This window comes from Strix aluco, chromosome 30, assembly GCF_031877795.1.
Source record: "Strix aluco isolate bStrAlu1 chromosome 30, bStrAlu1.hap1, whole genome shotgun sequence".
NCBI lineage: Eukaryota > Metazoa > Chordata > Aves > Strigiformes > Strigidae > Strix > Strix aluco.
The window spans coordinates 2,457,259-2,478,265 of NC_133960.1; the positions used below are offsets into that span (position 1 = coordinate 2,457,259).

The 21,007-nt window shown below is 64.7% G+C and overlaps 3 protein-coding genes across 4 annotated transcripts; 2 read left to right on the top strand and 1 right to left on the bottom strand.

Moving 5' to 3' along the window:
- Positions 1 to 3,536: 3,536 nt before the first annotated feature.
- TTC24 (tetratricopeptide repeat domain 24) lies at positions 3,537 to 7,099 on the top strand. The gene is made up of 9 exons (XM_074809509.1): positions 3,537 to 4,281; positions 4,354 to 4,566; positions 5,719 to 5,847; positions 6,010 to 6,131; positions 6,216 to 6,335; positions 6,470 to 6,543; positions 6,637 to 6,701; positions 6,829 to 6,957; positions 7,017 to 7,099. The coding sequence occupies exons 1-9, from the start codon at positions 3,537 to 3,539 to the stop codon at positions 7,097 to 7,099; spliced, it is 1,680 nt and encodes a 559-aa protein (XP_074665610.1).
- A 1,934-nt stretch (positions 7,100 to 9,033) lies between these two features.
- Positions 9,034 to 11,621, top strand: NAXE (NAD(P)HX epimerase). Its single transcript, XM_074809470.1, has 6 exons — positions 9,034 to 9,239; positions 9,683 to 9,791; positions 9,888 to 9,998; positions 10,144 to 10,257; positions 10,887 to 11,034; positions 11,120 to 11,621. Exons 1-6 carry the CDS (start codon positions 9,034 to 9,036, stop codon positions 11,320 to 11,322), a joined length of 891 nt encoding a protein of 296 aa, XP_074665571.1. The 3' UTR covers positions 11,323 to 11,621.
- Positions 11,580 to 14,991, bottom strand: GPATCH4 (G-patch domain containing 4). 2 transcript variants are annotated; one of them, XM_074809467.1, is made up of 7 exons: positions 14,804 to 14,991; positions 14,481 to 14,554; positions 14,300 to 14,392; positions 13,510 to 13,617; positions 13,292 to 13,395; positions 13,115 to 13,165; positions 11,580 to 13,003 (listed from the first exon to the last, which is right to left on the bottom strand). In XM_074809467.1, the coding sequence occupies exons 1-7, from the start codon at positions 14,877 to 14,879 to the stop codon at positions 11,938 to 11,940; spliced, it is 1,572 nt and encodes a 523-aa protein (XP_074665568.1). In that variant the 5' UTR covers positions 14,880 to 14,991; the 3' UTR covers positions 11,580 to 11,937. The 2 variants fall into 2 exon arrangements, with proteins under 2 accessions (XP_074665568.1, XP_074665569.1); XM_074809468.1 differs by lacking the exon at positions 14,481 to 14,554 and having other exon boundaries at positions 14,804 to 14,936.
- Between the last annotated feature and the right edge of the window lie 6,016 nt (positions 14,992 to 21,007).

Consider the following 21,007-nt stretch of genomic DNA (forward strand, 5'->3'; position numbering starts at 1 on the left):
CCCCTGCACCCCTCATCTCCCTGCGCCCCCACATCCCCCTGAACCCCAACCCCCCCGGCACCCCACATCCCCCTGCACCCCCACATCCCCCTGCGCCCCCCAGTCACCTGAACCTCAACCCTGCCTGCACCCCCACATCCCCCTGCACCCCCACATCCCCCTGTGCCCCCACAGTCACCTGAACCCCAACCCCCCTGCACCCCTCATCCCCCTGCGCCCCCACATCCTCCTGCACCTCCCAGTCACCTGAACCCCAACACCCCCGCACCCCTCATCCCCCTGCACCCCTCATCTCCCTGCGCCCCCACAGTCACCTGAACCCCAACCCCCCCGCACCCCACATCCCCCTGCACCTCCACATCCCCCTGCGCCCCCCAGTCACCTGAACCTCAACCCTGCCTGCACCCCCAATCCCCTGAACCCCAACCCCCCTGCACCCTCAGACCTGCCTCCCAGTCACCTGAACCTCAACCCCCCCTGCACCCCTACATCCCCCTGCACCCCCACATCCCCCTGTGCCCCCACAGTCACCTGAACGCCAACACCCCCGCACCCCTCATCCCCCTGCACCCCTCATCTCCCTGCGCCCCCACATCCCCCTGAACCCCAACCCCCCCGGCACCCCACATCCCCCTGCACCTCCACATCCCCCTGCGCCCCCCAGTCACCTGAACCTCAACCCTGCCTGCACCCCCAATCCCCTGAACCCCAACCCCCCTGCACCCTCAGACCTGCCTCCCAGTCACCTGAACCTCAACCCCCCCTGCACCCCTACATCCCCCTGCACCCCCACATCCCCCTGTGCCCCCCACAGTCACCTGAACCCCAACCCCCCCGCACCCCCTCATCCCCCTGCGCCCCCACATCCCCTGAACCCCAACCCCCCTGCACCCTCAGACCTGCCTCCCAGTCACCTGCACCCCAACCCCCCTACACTACTCATCCCCCTGCACCCCTAGACTTGCCCGCCCCCCACATTCACCTGCCCCCAACCCCCTGCACCCCCCATCCCCCTGCACCCCGAGACCTGCCTGCCCCCCCCAGTCACCTGCCCCCCAACCCCCTGCACCCCCCTCCTCCTGCCGGCACCCCCAACCCCGCCGGTACCGGTCACTCACCGCGCCCCGGCCCCGCTCCCTCCATGGCCGCGGCCGTCGCGGCTCCACCCGCGGTTTGAATCTCCCGCCGCTGACGTGGCGCCGCGCGGGGGCCGCCGGGGGCTGGAGTCCGGGACCGGGGGGAGCCCGGGGGGGGGCACAGCGGGGGGAGATGGGGGAGCCCGGGGGGAGGCACATCGGGGGGAGATGGGGGGGGCACACAGCGGGGGGAGATGGGGGGGTCACATCGGGGGGAGATGGGGGGGGCACACAGCGGGGGGAGCCCGGGGGGGGGCACATCGGGGCGCGGGGGGACCCCGGGGGGGGGCACACAGCGGGGGGAGATGGGGGGGGCACATCGGGGGGAGATGGGGGGGGCACACAGAGGGGGGAGCCCGGGGCGGGGGGGCACATCGCGGGGCGGGGGGACCCCGGGGGGGGCACACAGCGGGGGGAGATGGGGGGGGCACATCGGGGGGAGATGGGGGGGGCACACAGAGGGGGGAGCCCGGGGCGGGGGGGCACACCGCGGGGCGGGGGGACCCCGGGGGGGGCACACAGCGGGGGGAGCCCGGGGGGGGGCACATCGGGGCGCGGGGGGACCCCGGGGGGGGGCACACAGCGGGGGGAGATGGGGGGGGCACATCGGGGGGAGATGGGGGGGGCACACAGAGGGGGGAGCCCGGGGCGGGGGGGCACACCGCGGGGCGGGGGGACCCCGGGGGGGGCACACAGCGGGGGGAGCCCGGGGGGAGGCACACAGCGGGGTGCGGGGGGAGATCGGGGGGGCAGGAGGGGCAAATATCGGGGTGAGGGGGGAGATCAGTGGTGCAGGGGTGAGTCTGGGGGTGCGGGGGGGGACACACACACCGGGGTGCGGGGGGAGATGGGGGGGGCGGGGGGGTGGTCATGCACCGGGGTGCGGCGGGAGCTTGGGGGTGCGGGGGGAGATCGGGGGTGCGGGGTGTGGTCATGCACCGGGGTGCGGTGGAATCTTGGGGGTGCGGGGGGAGATCAGGGGTGCAGGGGCGAGTCTAGGGGTGCGGGGCACACGCTGGGGGGCGGGGGGAGCCCGGGGGGGCGGGGGTGGGACATACCAGGGTGTGGGGTAGCCTGGGGAGGAGATTGGGGGTACGGGGGGGGGGGTGTGGGCAAATACCGGGGGGCGGGGAGAGATCAGGGGTGCGGGGGGAGCCCGGAGGGGTGGGGGGGGCACACACCAGGGTGCAGGGGGAGATCAGGGGTGCGGGGGGTGGTCACCCACTGGGGTGCGGGGGGAGCCCGGGGGTGCAGTGGCTGGCACACACTGGGGTGAAGGGGGGCAGTCATGCACTGGGGTACAGGGGGAGCTTGGGGGGGGGGGGGGGCACACACCAGTGAATGGGCAGCCTGGGGGTGCGGGGGGTGGTCACCAACTGGGGTGCGGGGGGGAGCTCAGGATCTGCCCCCACCGGGGCCACGCAGCCGTCAGAAGGGGCACCCCCAGCCACCCCGGACTCTGCCCCCCCCCCCCCCCCCCGGCCCTGGCTGGGCCAGGCAGGGGACTGCTGGGGGACCCCCCTTTGTGCCAGCCAGCCCCGGGGTGCCTGTCCCCTCACCGCACCGTGCCCGTACATCAATCCACCCCCAACCACCAACGTGCCCCCCCCATGAAGCCCACAGCGCCTGGCACGAGGTCGCCCGAGCAGCGAGGGGCCGGTTGTGCCCCCCATCACCCGGCGAACACCGGCACCGCTGAACCGAGTTGCCATGGTGCTGGACACCGGTGACGGAGATGAAACCGGAGCCATCGCCAGAACGTGCCCCCCCCGGGAGGAGACCCGGCTTTGTCCCACCTGGCGTGGCCACGCACCACCCTGACGCTTTCTTGGCGCTCGGAATCTATCCGGGCTCCAGCACCCGGCCCCCGGCGTTCAGCACCCGGGGGGGCTGTGACCCGCTCTGGGGGGATTTTCCAGGTGGCTCAGCCCCGGCGGGACCCCTTGGACGCCCCTCGGACACGCCCCGTCCCCATCCGGAGAGCGGTGGGTTACGGCAGCGAGCGGCGGTGATGCCCTGTCCCTCCCCGCCACGCTCTCGGCGCCCTTTGCACCTAAAGAACAAACAGTAAGTGCGTGCAACTGGTCATTCTCTCTCCCAAAAAGACACCCCGGGAACACCCACCCCGTGCTGCTGCGGCGTCCCCCACTCCTCCTCCAGTGACCCCCCCATCCTGTCTGGTGGCCACAAAGGTTTGAGGGAGGGAGGCACCGAGTGGAGGAGCAGGGCTGGGGCCCTCCATGGAAAAGCCTTTTTCCTCCCTGAAACTTTAGGGCCAAACAGGCTCCAAGACGTTTCTAATTTTTTTTTATATAATATAAAATCATGCTGCTCGTTTCAAGAAATCCCAGGCTGCCTGTTGCGTCTTTCTCTCTCGCAGGCAGGTCGCTCGCCCTGCCCATGGCTTCAGAGGACGCTGCTAACCCGGGAGCTCAGCCCGCGGCCCCCGCGCTCGGGAAAAAAAGCCGGAAAAAAGGGAAGAAAAACCCCGAGGCCAGCGAAGATGCCCAGGAGGGAGGGGACGAGGCGGCGGGGCGGGCGGCTGAGATCGAGGGGCTCACGCGAGCCGGACGCCGGGCGCTGGCGCTGGGCGATGCGCGGGGGGCGGTCGGGTCCTTCAGGAAGGCGTTTGTCCTCTCGGGGGGCGCGGCGAGTCCCCAGCTCCGCAGGGCTTGTGCCTTCAACCTGGGGGCTGCCTACGTGGAGACCGGGAAGCCCGAAAAGGGTCTTGAGTTCCTCCTCCAGTCGCAGCCCTCGGAGGGGGAGCGCGGGGAGCACTGGGGGGACCTTTATTTCAACATCGGGGCGGCTCACGAAGGGCTCCGGGATTTTCCGAAGGTTTTGGAGCGTTTTGGCAAAGCCGTGGGCCAGGACCGCGCGGCGCAGGCCGGCGGCCGCGCGGGGACCCGCGTGCAGATGGGCTGCTGCTACCTGGGGATGCGGGAGCCGGCGCGAGCCGCGTGGTGCTTCCTGGACGCCGCCCGGGCCTACGCGGCGGCCGCCAGCCCCGAGGCTGCCGCGGTGGCTCTGAGCAGGGCGAGCGGCTCCATGCTGCAGAGCCGACGGTTCCGGGCGGCGGAGATCGCGGGGGTCCTCGCCCAGTGCCGCTCGCTCTGCGACAGCATCCCCGACCCAGCCCTGCGAGGTAACGCTGCGCCCTCTCCTCTGGGTGTCCTCCGGAGCAGCCCCCGCACCCTTTTTCCTCTCTGCCCCGCAGGGAAACTCTACCATGACATCGGCCTCGGCTACTCCCAGCTCCGCATCTTCTCCCTGGCTGCCGAGAGCTTCGAGCGGGCCCTCGCCCTGCGCGGCGGCGACCCGGATCGGCGTGGGGAGGCTGCGCTGCTGCAGAACCTGGGTGCTGCCCACAACGCCCTGCGCAGCTTCGGCACGGCCCTGGGCTGGCACCGGCGAGCGGCGGCGCTGCACAGTAGGTCGCAGCGGGATCTCCTGCTCTCGGCTTTGTGCCAGCTCGGGATGGAGCCCCGTGTTCTGGCTGCTCATGGCTTGGATGGGCACACCCTTCGCTGGGTGAAAAACTGGCTGATGGCCGGGCCCAAAGAGTTGTGGGGAACGGAGTTAAATCTGGTTGGCAGCTGGTCACGAGTGGTGTCCCCCAGGGCTGGGTTTTGGGGCCACTCCTGTTTAACACTGATGACCTAGATGAGGGGATCGAGTGCACCCTCAGTAAAGTTGCAGATGACACCCAGTTGGGTGGGAGTGTTGATCTGCTCGAGGGTGGGGAGGCTCTGCAGAGAGACCTGGCCAGGCTGGAGCGATGGGCTGAGGCCACCTGGGGGAGTTTCACTAAGGCCAAATGCCGGGTGCTGCCCTTGGGCCACAATAACCCCCAGCAGGGCTACAGGCCTGGGGAGGAGTGGCTGGAGAGCTGCCAGTCAGAAAGGGACCTGGGGGGGATTGGTAATGAGCCAGCAGTGTGCCCAGGGGGCCAAGAAGGCCAATGGCATCCTGGCTTGTACCAGCACTGGCGTGGCCAGCAGGGACAGGGAAGGGATGTGACCCCTGGGCTCGGCACTGGGGAGGCCGCCCCTCGATGAGTGGGTTCAGTTTTGGGCCCCTCACTCCAAAAAGGCCATTGAATGACTCGAGCGTGTCCAGAGAAGGGCAACGGAGCTGGTGCAGGGTCTGGAGCACAGGTCTGATGGGGAGCGGCTGAGGGACCTGGGGGGGTTTAGTGTGGAGAAGAGGAGGCTGAGGGGAGACCTCCTGGCCCTCTGCAACTCCCTGAAAGGAGGGTGCAGAGAGGGGGGAGGAGTCTCTTGAGCCAAGGACCCAGCGGCAGGCCAAGAGGGAATGGCCTCAAGCTGCGCCAGGGCAGGGTCAGACTGGCTCTTAGGAAGGATTTCTTTGCAGAAGGGGCTGTTGGGCGTTGGAATGGGCTGCCCAGGGCAGGGGGGGAGTCCCCATCCCTGGAGGGGTTGAAGAGTCGGGTTGAGCCAGCGCTGAGGGATCTGGTGGAGTTGGGAATGGTCAGGGTGAGGTTCATGGTGGGGCTGGGGGAGCTTCAAGGGCTTTTCCAACCTAGACGATTCTGATTCTGTGATTCTGTTCCCCATTCCAGGCGCTCTGGGGAACCGGAGGGCGCAGGGCCAATGCTTCGGGAACCTGGCGTACGCCTGCAGCTGGCTGGGGAACCACGAGGCTGCCGCAGAGAACTACCTGCACGCCCTGCAAGCCTTCCGGGATGCGGGTGAGGGGGGGCGCAGGGAAATCGTCCCTGGGCTGGGGACTCTGCAGCATCCGGATGCCGAGCGGAGTCGAGCCGGATCCAAAGGGCGTCAGCAACGTTCCCGTGCCGTGACCTTGGCTGCGATGGGCTGGGCCGGCGCTGACGCTGCCCTTCGCCTCACAGGGGACGTGGAGGGGCAGTGGCAAGCGTGCGAGGGGCTGGGAGCAGCCTGCTTCCGCCTGGGAGACCCCCAGAAAGCCATCAGGCACTACAAGGAGGCCCTGATTTTGCTTTCCCACTGCCAGGTGAGGCACGGCAGGGAAACCCCCCGCGGCCGGAGCCTCCTGTAACATCACTCGGCCCAGCCCACGCGGGTCTCTCCTCCGCAGGACACCCCCAGAGCTGCCCGCGAGCGCGTCGTGCACAGGCTCACCGACGCCATCCAGCACCAGCTCTGCCTCCACGGCCGCCTCTCCCATGGGGGTGGCTGGATGCCCACCCCAGCCCCGGTGAGCATCACCCCGGGGGACGTGGGGCACATCGGGGTGCTGGGGACTGACACCCCCGATGGGGGTTGGTGGGGAGAGGCCCCAGGGTTTGGTGGGCGGAGGGGTGTAAAGCCCAGACTGTCGCTCTGTCCTAGCAGGACCCTGGCCGGCTGCGGGTTTGCTCCGCGCTGCCCCACGCCAGCGGGACACGGCTCCGGGGGAGCGAGGTGTGAGTAGGAAAGCTGCCACCACGTCCCTCCTTCCTCTGTGGGGGAGTTCCCAGCATCACCCCTGAGATAAATCTTCCTCCCTTCCACCCCAGGTCCTTCAGGGGAAAAGCCCGGCCTAGGAACGAGCCTGTGCCAGGAGCACATCCTGGGCATTCGGGTAAGAGGGTGCAAATTAAAACCCCAACAACTTGATTGAGCCACGCAACCGATTTCTGCCGGAGTTAAGGCTTTGGCACGGTCTGGTGCTGGGCTCCTGCCTATTTGCCCTTCCTCCCCGGAGGCAGAGGAGCAGCACCCACTGCCGGCCCCGCACCAGAGCCCCGTGACCCACGTGGCCACCTGGGCACCTCTGGGGAGGATGAGGATGGTCCCAGCGCAGCTCCAGGGTGTCGCAGTCAGCCCCACGCTGACAGGTGAGTGGGCGAGGGGGAGGGCACCCCAATACAGCTCCTTGCACCCAAATATGTTGCAGCGAGTGTGATGCAGCGAGTGGCATCGCCCCGGGGACTTCTTGCGGTTAAAGGTGAAAATCCAGAAATTTTAAGAGACACTTAATTCTGAGGAGGGTCCGGTAATGAGGCGATAGGGGAGTTTGTCACATGGATGATCTCCATCACCTCCACGAAACGTCTGTGCTTTGCTCCCAGTAACCTGAACACCCCCGGTTTGGGCCCGGCCTGGCTGTGCTGTGGCGGCCTCCGGCCCGGTAAGCACCAAAGACAACCGGAGCTTCGCTTCGGCGGCGAGCCCAGGGCTGTGGCTCTCACGCTGCCTTTCCCAGGGCCCAGGGACCACCAAACCCCCCGGCCGAGGGTCCCGGAGCGGTAGGTGACACAACAGGCGAGGGAGCGGGCAGGAGGGCTGGGCTCTGGGGTGTCCTCTGAGGGGAGGGCTCAGGGATGGAGACACCCCGCCCCCCCCCCAGCAGGGCTTGGGACACCCCCTCTCCTTGCAATGGCCGCGTCCCCAAGCCCAAAATCAGAGGGGCTTGGGGACTTGGCACCTCGTAGCCAACCCTGAACCCCAACCCTATAGACTGGGCAACGGATCTGAGGGTGGACTCAAGCTCCCCTGTAAATCAGTTCTGGGGCTCGGTCCTGTTTAACATCTTTACTGATGATCTGGATGAGGGGATCGAGTGCCCCCTCGGTCAGTTTGCAGATGACACCCAGTTGGGTGGGAGTGTTGATCTGCTCGAGGGTAGGGAGGCTCTGCAGAGAGACCTGGCCAGGCTGGAGCGATGGGCTGAGCCCAACTGGGGGAGTTTCACTAAGGGCAAATGCCGGGTGCTGCCCTTGGGCCACAACAACCCCCAGCAGGGCTACAGGCCTGGGGAGGAGTGGCTGGAGAGCTGCCAGTCAGAGAGGGACCTGGGGGGGATTGGTAATGAGCCAGCAGTGTGCCCAGGGGGCCAAGAAGGCCAATGGCATCCTGGCTTGTACCAGCACTGGCGTGGCCAGCAGGGACAGGGAAGGGATGTGACCCCTGGGCTCGGCACTGGGGAGGCCGCCCCTCGATGAGTGGGTTCAGTTTTGGGCCCCTCACTCCAAAAAGGCCATTGAATGACTCGAGCGTGTCCAGAGAAGGGCAACGGAGCTGGTGCAGGGTCTGGAGCACAGGTCTGATGGGGAGCGGCTGAGGGACCTGGGGGGGTTTAGTGTGGAGAAGAGGAGGCTGAGGGGAGACCTCCTGGCCCTCTGCAACTCCCTGAAAGGAGGGTGCAGAGAGGGGGGAGGAGTCTCTTGAGCCAAGGACCCAGCGGCAGGCCAAGAGGGAATGGCCTCAAGCTGCGCCAGGGCAGGGTCAGACTGGCTCTTAGGAAGGATTTCTTTGCAGAAGGGGTTGTTGGGCGTTGGAATGGGCTGCCCAGGGCAGGGGGGGAGTCCCCATCCCTGGAGGGGTTGAAGAGTCGGGTTGAGCCAGCGCTGAGGGATGTGGTGGAGTTGGGAACGGTCAGGGTGAGGTTCATGGTTGGGCTGGAGGAGCTTCAAGGGCTTTTCCAACCCAGATGATTCTGGGATTCTACAATTCTGTGAAATACCCCCCCCCAACTCTGCACCCCACCACCTACCCCCACACCCCATTAACACCTCGGTGGCCTCGCTGCCTCGCAGCCGGTCGCACCGGGAGCCCCGCACCGGGAGCAGGATCCTGTCCCTCATCTGCAGCCTCGTGTGACACCGGAGGACACCGGGGATGATGCCGCTTCCCACGGCGGGGGGCGGCAGCGTGACCGGGCAGCAGGATCCGGCCCCCGCTGGGGGACCCCGGTCACGGTGCTGGAGCCAACAGGGTTTTGAGGCCGTTTCTTTGCCGCTCGTTCTTTTTTTCCGTGCTGGGACCGGGGGAGGGAGGCGAGGGGGGGCGTTGCCGAGGGGCCGCCGGCTCCGAGCGCGGCACCGCCCCGCGGTAACGGGGCCGGACGCTCCGCCCCGGGGCCGCCCCGCGCCTGCTCCGCACCGAGCTCCGTCCCGGGCCGGGGCCGCCGCATGCCGGGGCCGCGGGCGCTGCTGGGGCTGGGGCTGGGGCTGCTGGTGGCCGCGGGGGGGGCGCGGGCGGGCGGGCGCTGCCGGGGCTGGGAGCGGAGCTGGGAGAGGAGCTGGGAGCGGAGCTGGGAGCGGGCCCGGTGCCGCCCCCACCGCGCCATGCAGGGGCCCAGCGCCGGGCCCGGCCCGCGGGGGCTCCGCTTCCTCGGGTAAAGCTGCGGAGGGGGCGAAAGGGGACGGGGGGGGGTGGAAGGGGGGCCCCGAAAATTGAATGGGCGGCCGGAGGGTGGTAGAGGGGGCGGGGGATGTTTGGGGTGCGCAGGGAGGGGGCGGGGGGGGTAACAGGGTGGAGAGGGGCACGGGGGGGGGGGGGGCAGAGGGGTCGGGCGGGGGACATGGGGGTGCAAAGGGGTCGGGAACGACGGGGGGGAGCAGAGGGGTCAGACAGGACGGGGGGGGCATAGAGGGGTCGGGCAGGACAGGGGGGGGCAGAGGGGTTGGACAGGATGGGGGGGGCAGAGGGGTTGGACAGGATGGGGGTGCAGAGGTGCACGGGGCGGGGGGTTCAGCGTGGGGAGCTGGACCCAGACCCCCCAGAGCCGGGGTCCGGGTGGGGTTCAAGGCCCCCCGGGGTGCCACCGTCCCTCCGCAGGCAGGAGGAGGCTCAGGCCATCGACCAGGAGCTCTTCACCGAGTACAAGTTCAGCGTGGACCAGCTGATGGAGCTGGCGGGGCTGAGCTGTGCCACCGCCATCGCCAAGGTGGGCACGCGGGGGGGGCCAGTGGTGGTCCTGGGGGGGCCCCACGGCATGGCCCCGCTTCCCCAGAGTAACCCTCCACCTTCTGCCCCACACCAGGCCTACCCCCCCAGCTCCTTCACCACTAGCCAGCCCGCCGTGCTGGTCGTGTGTGGGCCGGGCAACAACGGCGGCGACGGCTTGGTCTGCGCCCGGCACCTGAAAATGTTTGTGAGTCTCTCGCGCAGGCGGCTGCACGCTCCCCCCCCACCCCCGGGGAGGGTGCCCAGCCCCACGCACCCCCACAGCTGCAAGCTTTGGGGTTCCCCCTCCTCCTTCTGCCCCAGCACTGTTCAGATCCCTCCTGCTCTTACAGGGCTACGAACCGACCGTGTATTACCCCAAGCGCCCCAACAAGCCCCTGTTTGAAGGTTTGACCACCCAGTGCCAGAAGATGGACATCCCCTTCCTCCCCGAGTTCCCGGCTGAGGTGAGGAGCAGCCCGGGGCGAGGGAAGGGATCACCCCTGGGCTCGGCACTGGGGAGGCCACCCCTCGATGAGTGGGTTCAGTTTTGGGCCCCTCACTCCAAAAAGGCCATTGAATGACTCGAGCGTGTCCAGAGAAGGGCAACGGAGCTGGTGCAGGGTCTGGAGCACAGGTCTGATGGGGAGCGGCTGAGGGACCTGGGGGGGTTTAGTGTGGAGAAGAGGAGGCTGAGGGGAGACCTCCTGGCCCTCTGCAACTCCCTGAAAGGAGGGTGCAGAGAGGGGGGAGGAGTCTCTTGAGCCAAGGACCCAGCGGCAGGCCAAGAGGGAATGGCCTCAAGCTGCGCCAGGGCAGGGTCAGACTGGCTCTTAGGAAGGATTTCTTTGCAGAAGGGGCTGTTGGGCGTTGGAATGGGCTGCCCAGGGCGAGGGGGGAGTCCCCATCCCTGGAGGGGTTGAAGAGTCGGGTTGAGCCAGCGCTGAGGGATCTGGTGGAGTTGGGAACGGTCAGGGTGAGGTTCATGGTTGGGCTGGAGGAGCTTCAAGGGCTTTTCCAACCGAGAGGATTCTGTGATGGAGCAGCCACCCTCAGAGCTGTTTTTTTTCACCCCCTGCCCTCCCCACCGTCGCAGGCCCCACTCATTGATGAGCTCTACGGCCTGGTGGTAGACGCCATTTTCGGGTTCAGCTTCAAGGGAGCGGTGCGGGAGCCCTTCGGCAGCATCCTCAGCACCCTCGAGCGCATCACGGTGCCCATCGCCAGCATCGACATCCCCTCGGGTGAGTAACGGCCGCACCCAGCGGGGGGGGGAGGTGTCCACCCCAGCTCTTCCTGGCCCCAGCCTGGCCATGGGGCTCGTTGCAGGCTGGGACGTGGAGAAGGGGAAGGCGGATGGTCTCCAGCCCGACATGCTCATCTCTCTCACGGCACCCAAGAGGGCAGCGATGTATTTCGGGGGCCGCTACCACTTCCTCGGGGGCAGGTTTGTGCCCGCCGCGCTCCAGGAAAAATACGCTCTAAACCTGCCACCGTACCCCGAGACAGACTGTGTCCTGCAGCTGACCTAGGGCTGGGGCTCAGCAGGGGCTGGGGGTGCTGAGCTGGGCTTTAGCACAACAGGTCAGGGCCTAATTCTGGCGAAACCACAGCACTCTGCGAGGGGGATGCTCAGCACCTCGCTGGGCTCCGTCCTACCCAGCTCTGCCAGCAGGATCGAAGTTCACTGCAGATCAAACCCCCCAGGAGCCTGGGACCTGATCGAGTGCTTCAAGGTACAGACACGATCGGGGATCCTGGGGTCTGCCACGGATCTTGTGCTTCAGGATAGTTTCACTGCAATAAAGATTTATTTGTGCCCTTGAACAAATATTTCAGTGTGGGGTCTGTCCCCTTGTGTCCCTCTGCACAGACCCACAGCAAATGGGTCCCTGCCCCAGGGCCTGGAGGGAACCAGGGTCACCCCTAACGGGGGGAAGGCTCAGGGAGTGAAATAAAGCCCAGACCAACCAGTCCCAGCCCAGTATCCCCAGGCAGCAAACACACAGCTGGGCCACAGCACTGGGCTCCGCCTGGGGAGAGCCCAGAGCACCCTTGGGCTCCCATCAGCACCAGCAGGCAGGATCGGGACCCTCGGAGCCAAGGCGGTACCGGCAGCTGTGCAGCATGACAGCCTCGGCCCCTGCTCACTCTGCCTCCCTCTTCCTCTTCTTCCTCTTCTTCCTGGGGCTGCGCCCAGCCTGGTCTGGCCCATCTGTGTCTTCTAGAAGTACCTCTGTCTCAGCTAGCTCTTCTTTGTCCTCCTCCTCCTTCTTCTTCTTCTTTTTCTTCTTCTCCTTCTCCTCTGTCTCAACTGGCTCTTCTTTGTCCTCCTCCTCCTCCTTCTTCTTCTTCTTTTTCTTCTTCTCCTTCTCCTCTGTCTCAACTGGCTCTTCTTTGTCCTCCTCCTCCTCCTTCTTCTTCTTCTTTTTCTTCTTCTCCTTCTCCTCTGTCTCAACTGGCTCTTCTTTGTCCTCCTCCTTCTTCTTCTTCTTCTCTGTCTCAACTGGCTCTTCTTTGTCCTCCTCCTCCTCCTTCTTCTTCTTTTTCTTCTTCTCCTTCTCCTCTGTCTCAACTGGCTCTTCTTTGTCCTCCTCCTCCTCCTTCTTCTTCTTCTTCTCTGTCTCAACTGGCTCTTCTTTGCCCTCCTCCTCCTCCTTCTTCTTCTTCTTCTTCTCCGTCTCAACTGGCTCTTCTTTGTCCTTCTGCTTCTTCTTCTTCTTCTCCGTCTCAACTGGCTCTTCTTTGTCCTTCTGCTTCTTCTTCTTCTTCTCCATCTCAACTGGCTCTTCTTTGTCCTTCTGCTTCTTCTTCTTCTTCTCCGTCTCAACTGGCTCTTCTTTGTCCTTCTGCTTCTTCTTCTTCTTCTCCGTCTCAACTGGCTCTTCTTTGTCCTTCTGCTTCTTCTTCTTCTTCTCCGTCTCAACTGGCTCTTCTTTGTCCTTCTGCTTCTTCTTCTTCTTCCTCTTCACAACCCTCCCCTCCTCTCCCACCACCTCCTCTTCTCCGATTGGTTCCTGCAGCACCTCAGGGGCGGCTCCACCCCCAGACTGTTTCCTTCCTTTCTTCTTTTTTTTCTGCCTCTCTGCTGAGGGGCTGCTCTCCGGGGGCTCATCCTGCTGCTCCTTGTGTTGGTACATGGCCAGGAAGGCTCGTTCCTGCTCCTCCAGACGTGCCAGCTTGGCGCTCATGGTCAGGCCGTGACGGGCACCCCTGCAACACCCGCGAGCAGCCGGGGTCTGGCACCGCCCAGCCAGCCCAGCCTGCTCAAAAACCCCTGCCAGAAGCGGGGAGCCCAACCCTGCACCCCCCTCAACCACTTACTTGTGTGCTGTGCGGCCGCCGCACGCCCGCATCAGCTCCTCATCCGTCAGCCTGCAGGACACGGACAGGACACATCACCCTCAGCATCGGCACGGGGAGGGGGAGCACTGCCCGGACTGGGGCTCCCCCTCGCAGCCCTCGTCCCTCCCCACAGCTGCACCGCTGCCTCAGCCTCACCTCCTGGCCGAAGAGAGGTCCAGCTTCTCCTCCTCCTCCTCGCTGCTCTCTGAGCCGGTGGGCAGCTTCGTGGGCTCCTCCCCACATGCTGTGAGTGTGGCTGACTGCAGCAGGGAGAGGCAGAGGGGCTGTGAGAAAGGGGGATAAGGAAAAGGGGGCCCTGGGGCCCACAGCAGTGATGGGCTGGGGAAGCTGCAGCTGCTCCCAGAGCCAGTTACCTTCACAAAGCGGCCGTACAGCATGTTGTCGGTGCTGGCGGCCTTGCGGGGCTTCTTATTGCTGATCCTGACTCCCTGCTCGGAAAGTGTCTTCATGGAGACGCCATCCTGAGGGGAGAGAGATTGCAAAGGGCTCCGGAGCGTTTTACCTGAGCGGTTTTGCCCCTTCCAAAAACGGGCAACGGAGCTGGTGCAGGGTCCGGAGCACAAGTCTGATGGGGAGCGGCTGAGGGAACTGGGGGGGTTTAGTGTGGAGAAGAGGAGGCTGAGGGGAGACCTCCTGGCCCTCTGCAACTCCCTGAAAGGAGGGTGCAGAGAGGGGGGAGGAGTCTCTTGAGCCAAGGACCCAGCGGCAGGCCAAGAGGGAATGGCCTCAAGCTGCGCCAGGGCAGGGTCAGACTGGCTCTTAGGAGGGATTTCTTTGCAGAAGGGGTTGTTGGGCGTTGGAATGGGCTGCCCAGGGCAGGGGGGGAGTCCCCATCCCTGGAGGGGTTGAAGAGTCGGGTTGAGCCAGCGCTGAGGGATCTGGTGGAGTTGGGAACGGTCAGGGTGAGGTTCATGGTGGGGCTGGAGGAGCTTCAAGGGCTTTTCCAGCCTAAATGATTCTGTGATTCTAGCAGCACCTGTCTGCCGCCACGGTCCCTGTGCGAGGTGCTGTGTGCTGTTAGGGGCTGCAGGGACACAGAGTGACAGTGAAAAGGCCACCAAAGGGGACTGCAAAGCCCTCCCTGACCTTCAACCCCATCCCAGCCCGCCCAGGGTGCCCCCCGCCACCCCCCAGCCCTCCTACCTGCCCGGCCTCCACAGCGATGTTGGCAGCCGCCTTGTTGAAGACGTGGTCCCACCAATGGAAGGTGAACGGCTCCGCCGCGTCGTGTCCCACCTGCGGGGTGCGGAGGAATCACCGAAATGGCCGCAGCCGGTGGCGGCCGCTGGGCCCGAGCCCCCGCCGGGCAGGGGGCTGCACTCACCCCCGCCGTGTCACACTTCACCTTCACCCGGATGGCCTCGGCGATACCGTCCTCCCGCTTCCCCAGCCCCTGCCCTGGGGACAAGGGCACCGGTCACTCGCCGCAGCGGCTCCCCCAGAACCCCGAGGGCGGGGGAGGCCACCGGGGGCCGGGGCTGCTGCGAGGCCCCAAGTAGGGGGGGTTGAGGCCTGCTCCGCCGGGAGGGGGGCGCTGGGGCCGACCGGGGGATGGGCCGGGAGCCCGGTGAGGAGCGGGGGGGGGCCGGGGAACCTCCCGGGGGTACTCAGTGAGGAGCAAGGGGAAGGTCCCAGGCCGGCCCGCACCTCGCCGCCAGCCGTGCCGCCGCAGCTGGCTCTCCGCAAACCGCATCCCGCGGCCTGGTGGCTCTGGGGCGCTCATGGCGGGGGGTCCCGGAGATCCCGTCAGGCGCCGCCGCCCGCCCCACGCTGCGGCCGCGGCCCGACAGGAAGCGCCGACTGCGCACGCGCCGGAGGGGCGGAGCCTGGGGCGGGGCTGGCGGGCGGGAGCTGCGCGTGCGCAGGCGGCGGGGCCGCCGGGAAGGGGGAAGGGGGGCTCTGCGCATGCGCGGGCGGTGCGTCCGTGCACGTGCCCAGTGGGGGCGGAGCTTACCGGGGGCGGAGCTTAGCTGGGAGCTTAGTGTGGGCGGAGCTTAGTGTGGGAAGAGCTTGTGGGGGGCGGAGCTTAGCGGGGGCGCGCGCGCGCGCCGAGACAGGCGGCCGCGGGGACACACGGACAGACCCCGAGAGCGGCACGTGCGCGCGCGGCCGGACACCCGCGTGCGCGCACCCATGGAAAAAGCGCGTACACGTGCGCTGACGGGCACGCGCACACGTGCACACGCGCGTGCAGACGGGTGTAAGCTCACAGGCGGGCGTGTGCGCACGGGGACATGCGTGTGTACAGGCCCAGGCAGGCGCACGCACACGTATGGACACACACGTATGGACACACACGTATGGACACACACGTATGGACGCACATATGGACACACACACACGTATGGACACATATGGAGACACATATGGACACATGTATGGACACACACATATGGACACACACGTATGGACACACACACGTATGGACACACATATGGACACACACGCACACACACGTATGGACACATGTATGGACACACACATATGGACACACACATATGGACACACACATGGACACACACGCACACACACGTATGGACACACATGGACAAATATGGACACACGTATGGACACATATGGACACACACGGACACACACACGTATGGACACAGGTATGGACACACGCGCACACACACGTATGGACACATGCACATATGGACACACACATACATATGGACACATGTATGGACACATGCACGTATGGACACATGCATATACACACATGTATGGACACATGCACATATGGACACATACATGCACACATGTATGGACACATGGACACACACACGTATGGACACACATGCACACACGTATGGACACACACATATGGACACACATGTGGACACACACATATATGGACACACACACGTATGGACACACGCAGATGCACACACACGTATATACACACATACACACGTATGCACACACACGCGTGCAATACACACGTATAAACACACACACACGTATGCACACACACGTATGCACACACACACACACACACACACACACACACACAGCGGGCTCTGCCCGTGCCCTGGCGCTGCTGCGGGTGGCCCGGGGGGGGGGGGGGGGGGCGGGGCCGCGGGGGGGCTCCGCCACCCCAGAGGCTGCGTGTGCGCGCGTGTGTGTGTGTGTGTGTGTGTGTACACACACGCGTGTGCACGCAGACACGTGTGCCCAGTGCACACACGTGCGCTTGGCCCCGCAGCCGGCGGCTCGTTGCTTCTCTCCGCGGGGGGGGGGCACATCGTGAGCCGGTGCCGTGGCCGCGGTGCCCCCCCCCGCCCCAGCCGAGCCCCGCTGCGTCCTTGTCCCTCCCCGCTGCCACTCAGCGCTGTCACCGTGCCCAGCCTCTTGCCAGGCCACTCTCGCCGGGCGACTCCCGCGTGCTGGCAGCTGCCGCCACCCCGAGCTTTGCGGGGGGGGACACCCCGCTCTGGCACCCCCCGCCGTCCAGGGGGCCCTGGCGATGCCACAGGGATGGCGACGTGCCCCTGCGTCGCGTCCCCCCCCCCCAAAGCTGCTCCCTAAAGCCGCGCTCCCTAACGCGCCAGCAGGACGCGGGCCGGGGGGAGGCAGCGCGTGGTTTTGGGGGGGGGGGGTCCCCGTGCAAACACCTCGGCCTCCCCGCACGCGGGTCCTCGCCCCGTGCTCCGGCTGAGGACGAGAAACCAGCCCCCAGGTGAGCAGGGGCATGATGAGGGGTGTGATGGGGCGTGCAAGGCGTGCGACGGGGTCTATGGGGCACACGTGGGGTGCACTTGTGCGACAGGGTGCACGACGGGGTGTGCGAGGCGTGCGGTGGGGTGTGTGACGTGTGTGCTGTGCAACGGGGTGAGCAGGGGTGCAATGAGGGGTGTGACAGGGCGTGCAAGGCGTGCGACGGGGTCTATGGGGCACGCGTGGGGTGCGCTTGTGCGACAGGGTGCACGACGGGGTGTGCGAGGCGTGCGGTGGGGTGTGTGACGTGTGTGCTGTGCAACGGGGTGAGCAGGGGTGCGATGAGGGGTGTGATGGGGAGTGCAAGGCGTGCAACGGGCTCTACGGGGCGTGCTCGTGCAACGGGGTGCACAACAGGGTGTGCAAGGCGTGCGGTGGGGTGCGCGTGACGTGTGTGCTGTGCAATGGGGTGAGCAGGGGTGCGATGAGGGGTGTGACGGGGCGTACAAGGCGCGCGACAGGGTCTATGGGGCACGCGTGGGGTGCGCTTGTGCGACAGGGTGCACGACGGGGTGTGCGAGGCCTGCGGTGGGGTGTGTGCGAGGCGTGTGCACTGGTCTCAGCGGCTGCCACGTTTTGCTGACGGGGCTGGAGCAGGGTCGAGGGACATCCCCCCCCCCCCCCCCCCCCCCCCCCAGCTCCAGCCCCGTCAGCGTCGCTCCTGCACCTCCTTGCACTTTACTTTCACACCCAGCCCCTGGCGTCCCCCCCCCCCGCTCCCCTCGAGCACTGGGGGCTCCTCTCCACGGTCACGCCAAGCCCCTCTGGCACCACAGACCCTCTCCCTTAGAAACCCACGGGGTTTGGTGGGTGACGCAGCCCCTCGTGCACCCATGGGTGCATCAGCCAGACCCACCCGAACCCTCTACGGGGCCACACAGAGGCACAGGCGGGTCCCCAGATGTCACCCCTCTCCCTTTCTCTCTCCCCAGGGCGGCTGCAGCGACGCTCTCCGGCCAACCCTTCGCTGCCCACACACCCTTCAGCCCTGGGGCAGGCTGGAAGACTCGTGATTTTGTTGTTTCCAACGTTAACGGGAGCAAACAACAAATCCCAGTCTCCGTCCTGCCGTGGGCACAAGCTCCACGAGCGGGGAACGCCGCCCCCCCCGTGCAAACCCCGGTGAAACGAGCCATCAACTTGCTGGAGAAATTAAAAAATAAACCAAGTCGGAGCAACGGGAATACGGACCTGAACGTGACACGGTTACGTCCTGCTGGCGGGCAGCCGGGCGAGCCGGTGCTGTCGCAGCCGCTCTCCAAATCGTGGTTTTCTGCCCCGAAATGCTGCAGAATTGAGCAGAGAGGCCAAGGAGCATCATTCAGCTTGGTCCACCTCAAACCCTTCCTCAGGGCTCCCGTGGCCGAGCAAAGATGCTGCAGCAGTTCAATATACGTCCATATATTATTATTATATAAACACACATACATATAATTATATATATTCTATATTTTTTTTCCAAGCTATCCCTCCCCAGGACCTCCTAACCCTGGGAGATTTCCCTGCTGCCCCCCTCTTGCAGCACGTTCAGAAGTTCTTAACAGAGCCAGTTTGAACTTGCACCCCCATAATCAGAGCAGAACCAGCCCATGTCATGGCCAGGGACCTTAATAATTAAAAAAAAAGGGTTTCTTGAAAGAAATTCAGATGTTTGTTTCCCGCAATATCTCCTTCCTCCACATTTAGGAGTTTGATTTCAGAGTTGAAGGTGTTACATTGGGTTATTAGGGGGAAAGGCTGCGGTTCTCCTCCAGGGAGGGGGGAGGAATAAAGTGAAAATAAGTCCTTGACAGCAGAAATCTCTCCAAATCAATCAGCCAGATTCGGCACTACCCGCTGAGGAAATTGCTCCTTCCATTATATTTTAAAGGAATTAATTCTATTTATCGGAGAAAAATGAGAGGAAACAGTCAGCAAGGAACACCTTTGGGCAATTCCTCCGGGAAGGAGCTACAACAGCGAGAAAGTGCAATTGTTCCTTTGAAAGGGGCTTTTGAACAGCACATTACTGGGGATTAGGAAAGCTCTCTGGAGGGGATTAGGGTTTCACTAAAAAGCTCCTTCTCACCACTCTCCAAAGCCGCCTTCTCCTCCCAAGCCCGGCCCGACCAAAGGCGAGACCCAAACGCCCCTTCGGGTACCCAGGGCCGCCGCCATCGCCACCCATCACCCCTCCAGGCTCCTGGGGAAGCCTCCGGCCCTGCCCTCCCAGCGTCTTCTCCCCCGTTTTGAGAAGGGGGGTGACGCTGCTGCTCCCGCGACGCTGAGCCGAGGGCAGAACCTCCCCAGCTCCGAGCTCAGCGCTTCATCCCCGCGCGGGGGCTTTTCTGCTCCCAAGGAGCTACAGGGAAGAGCTTGCAAAGGCCAGGGAAGTAACTCCTGTAAGGGCTCGCTAAAGAGACACAGCTTGGGGAAAATAACGCCTGTAAGGGCTGAGGGGTTGGTAAACCCGGGTTTAACCTGGTAAAAGCTGGTGAAGGGCCTGGAGCACATGTCGTACGAGGAGCGGCTGAGGGAACTGGGGGGGTTTAGTGTGGAGAAGAGGAGGCTGAGGGGAGACCTCCTGGCCCTCTGCAACTCCCTGAAAGGAGGGTGCAGAGAGGGGGGAGGAGTCTCTTGAGCCAAGGAGCCAGCGGCAGGCCAAGAGGGAATGGCCTCAAGCTGCGCCAGGGCAGGGTCAGACTGGCTCTTAGGAAGGATTTCTTTGCAGAAGGGGTTGTTGGGCGTTGGAATGGGCTGCCCAGGGCAGGGGGGGAGTCCCCATCCCTGGAGGGGTTGAAGAGTCGGGTTGAGCCAGCGCTGAGGGATCTGGTGGAGTTGGGAACTGTCAATGTTAGGTCAATGGTTGGACTAGATGATCTTCAAGGTCTTTTCCAACCTAGACGATTCTGTGAAAAGCCAGACCAGGGCAGAGCGCTTCCCTGAGGCTGCTCCCCCCTGCCCCCAGCGCCGAAGCCAGAGCCACGAATCCACCCGGCTGCTCCACACGAGTACGGCAAAGCCCCTCTGGAGCAGCGAGGAGGAGAGTGGGGAGGGCGGCAGCTTTGCCAAATTGCCTGGGGGAAGCTGGAGAGCTGGTAGATGAACATCAGATGCAAACAGAGGCTGCAAGCCGAGATAGCAGGCTGCCCTGTTATCTTTATTTTAGCACCTTGGCTGGTGGGCTGGCAGCAGGTGAGGAATGATCTCAAACTGACATAAGAGCGGATGCTGCGACATGGAGAGACAGGAGAAATATGTTTTCCTGCTTAAACGAGCAGAGAGACACCGAGAACTGAATGGCCTGTGAAGACTCAGCATTTCCCCAAATCAAAACCAATCATTATCCTCCTAGAATCGCTAGAGAACGGCTTCCACGCACTTGCCATGGTCCAGAGCCCTCCCTGGAAAAGCAGGACCCCAGCTCCAGACAGAAACACCCTAGCAAGAACTTCTACAAGCAGCACGTTAATTCTCCTCAATAATTCCGAGCGGTCTGCCTACGCTGCCACCACACAGGTATTTCCAGCCCGGCCCTGCGCAGCTCAGCTCCGGCCTCACCCCAGTGATGCTGAAGCATCACCAAGTCTCCCCAGTCCCAGGCGAGGCAGCGCTGGCAGCCGCAGCCTGGCAGGACCCTCCCGCTCCGCAGGCTCGTTGCTTTGGACTCATGGGACCCCCCCCCCTGCTCCAAGTCCCTCGGTGTCCAAAGCGAAGGGACAGGTCAGAAGCTTCTGTCCTGCCAGCGAGGAGCAGACCAGCTGCCCTCACACGCACACAGAACCCTCGCGTCGGTGTGATTTACACATCAGCACATCTCGCCCACACCGAGGAGGGAGCTGGAACGATTGTTTCTGGCTGGCCAGAAACTACAGGGTTTGGGACTAGTTCTGATTTTTTTCAAAGAGGTTCAAACGCAGAGCACAACTTCATCGCAAAGACGGGGTATGTCTCCACTCCCCGCGACCCAGCAACACCAGTTCGCCTTCCCGCTGCCTTCTTTATTCTTCCCTGGTTACCCCATCGTCCCACAAACGCGTTCTCTGCCCGAGCTGGCTCCGGGGATGGAGCCTTTGCAGAGATGAACAGAGCTTAGTGCAGGCAGAGGGCAGCCGCCAAACCTAAGGGAGCGGGAAGGGCCGTACAGGCCTT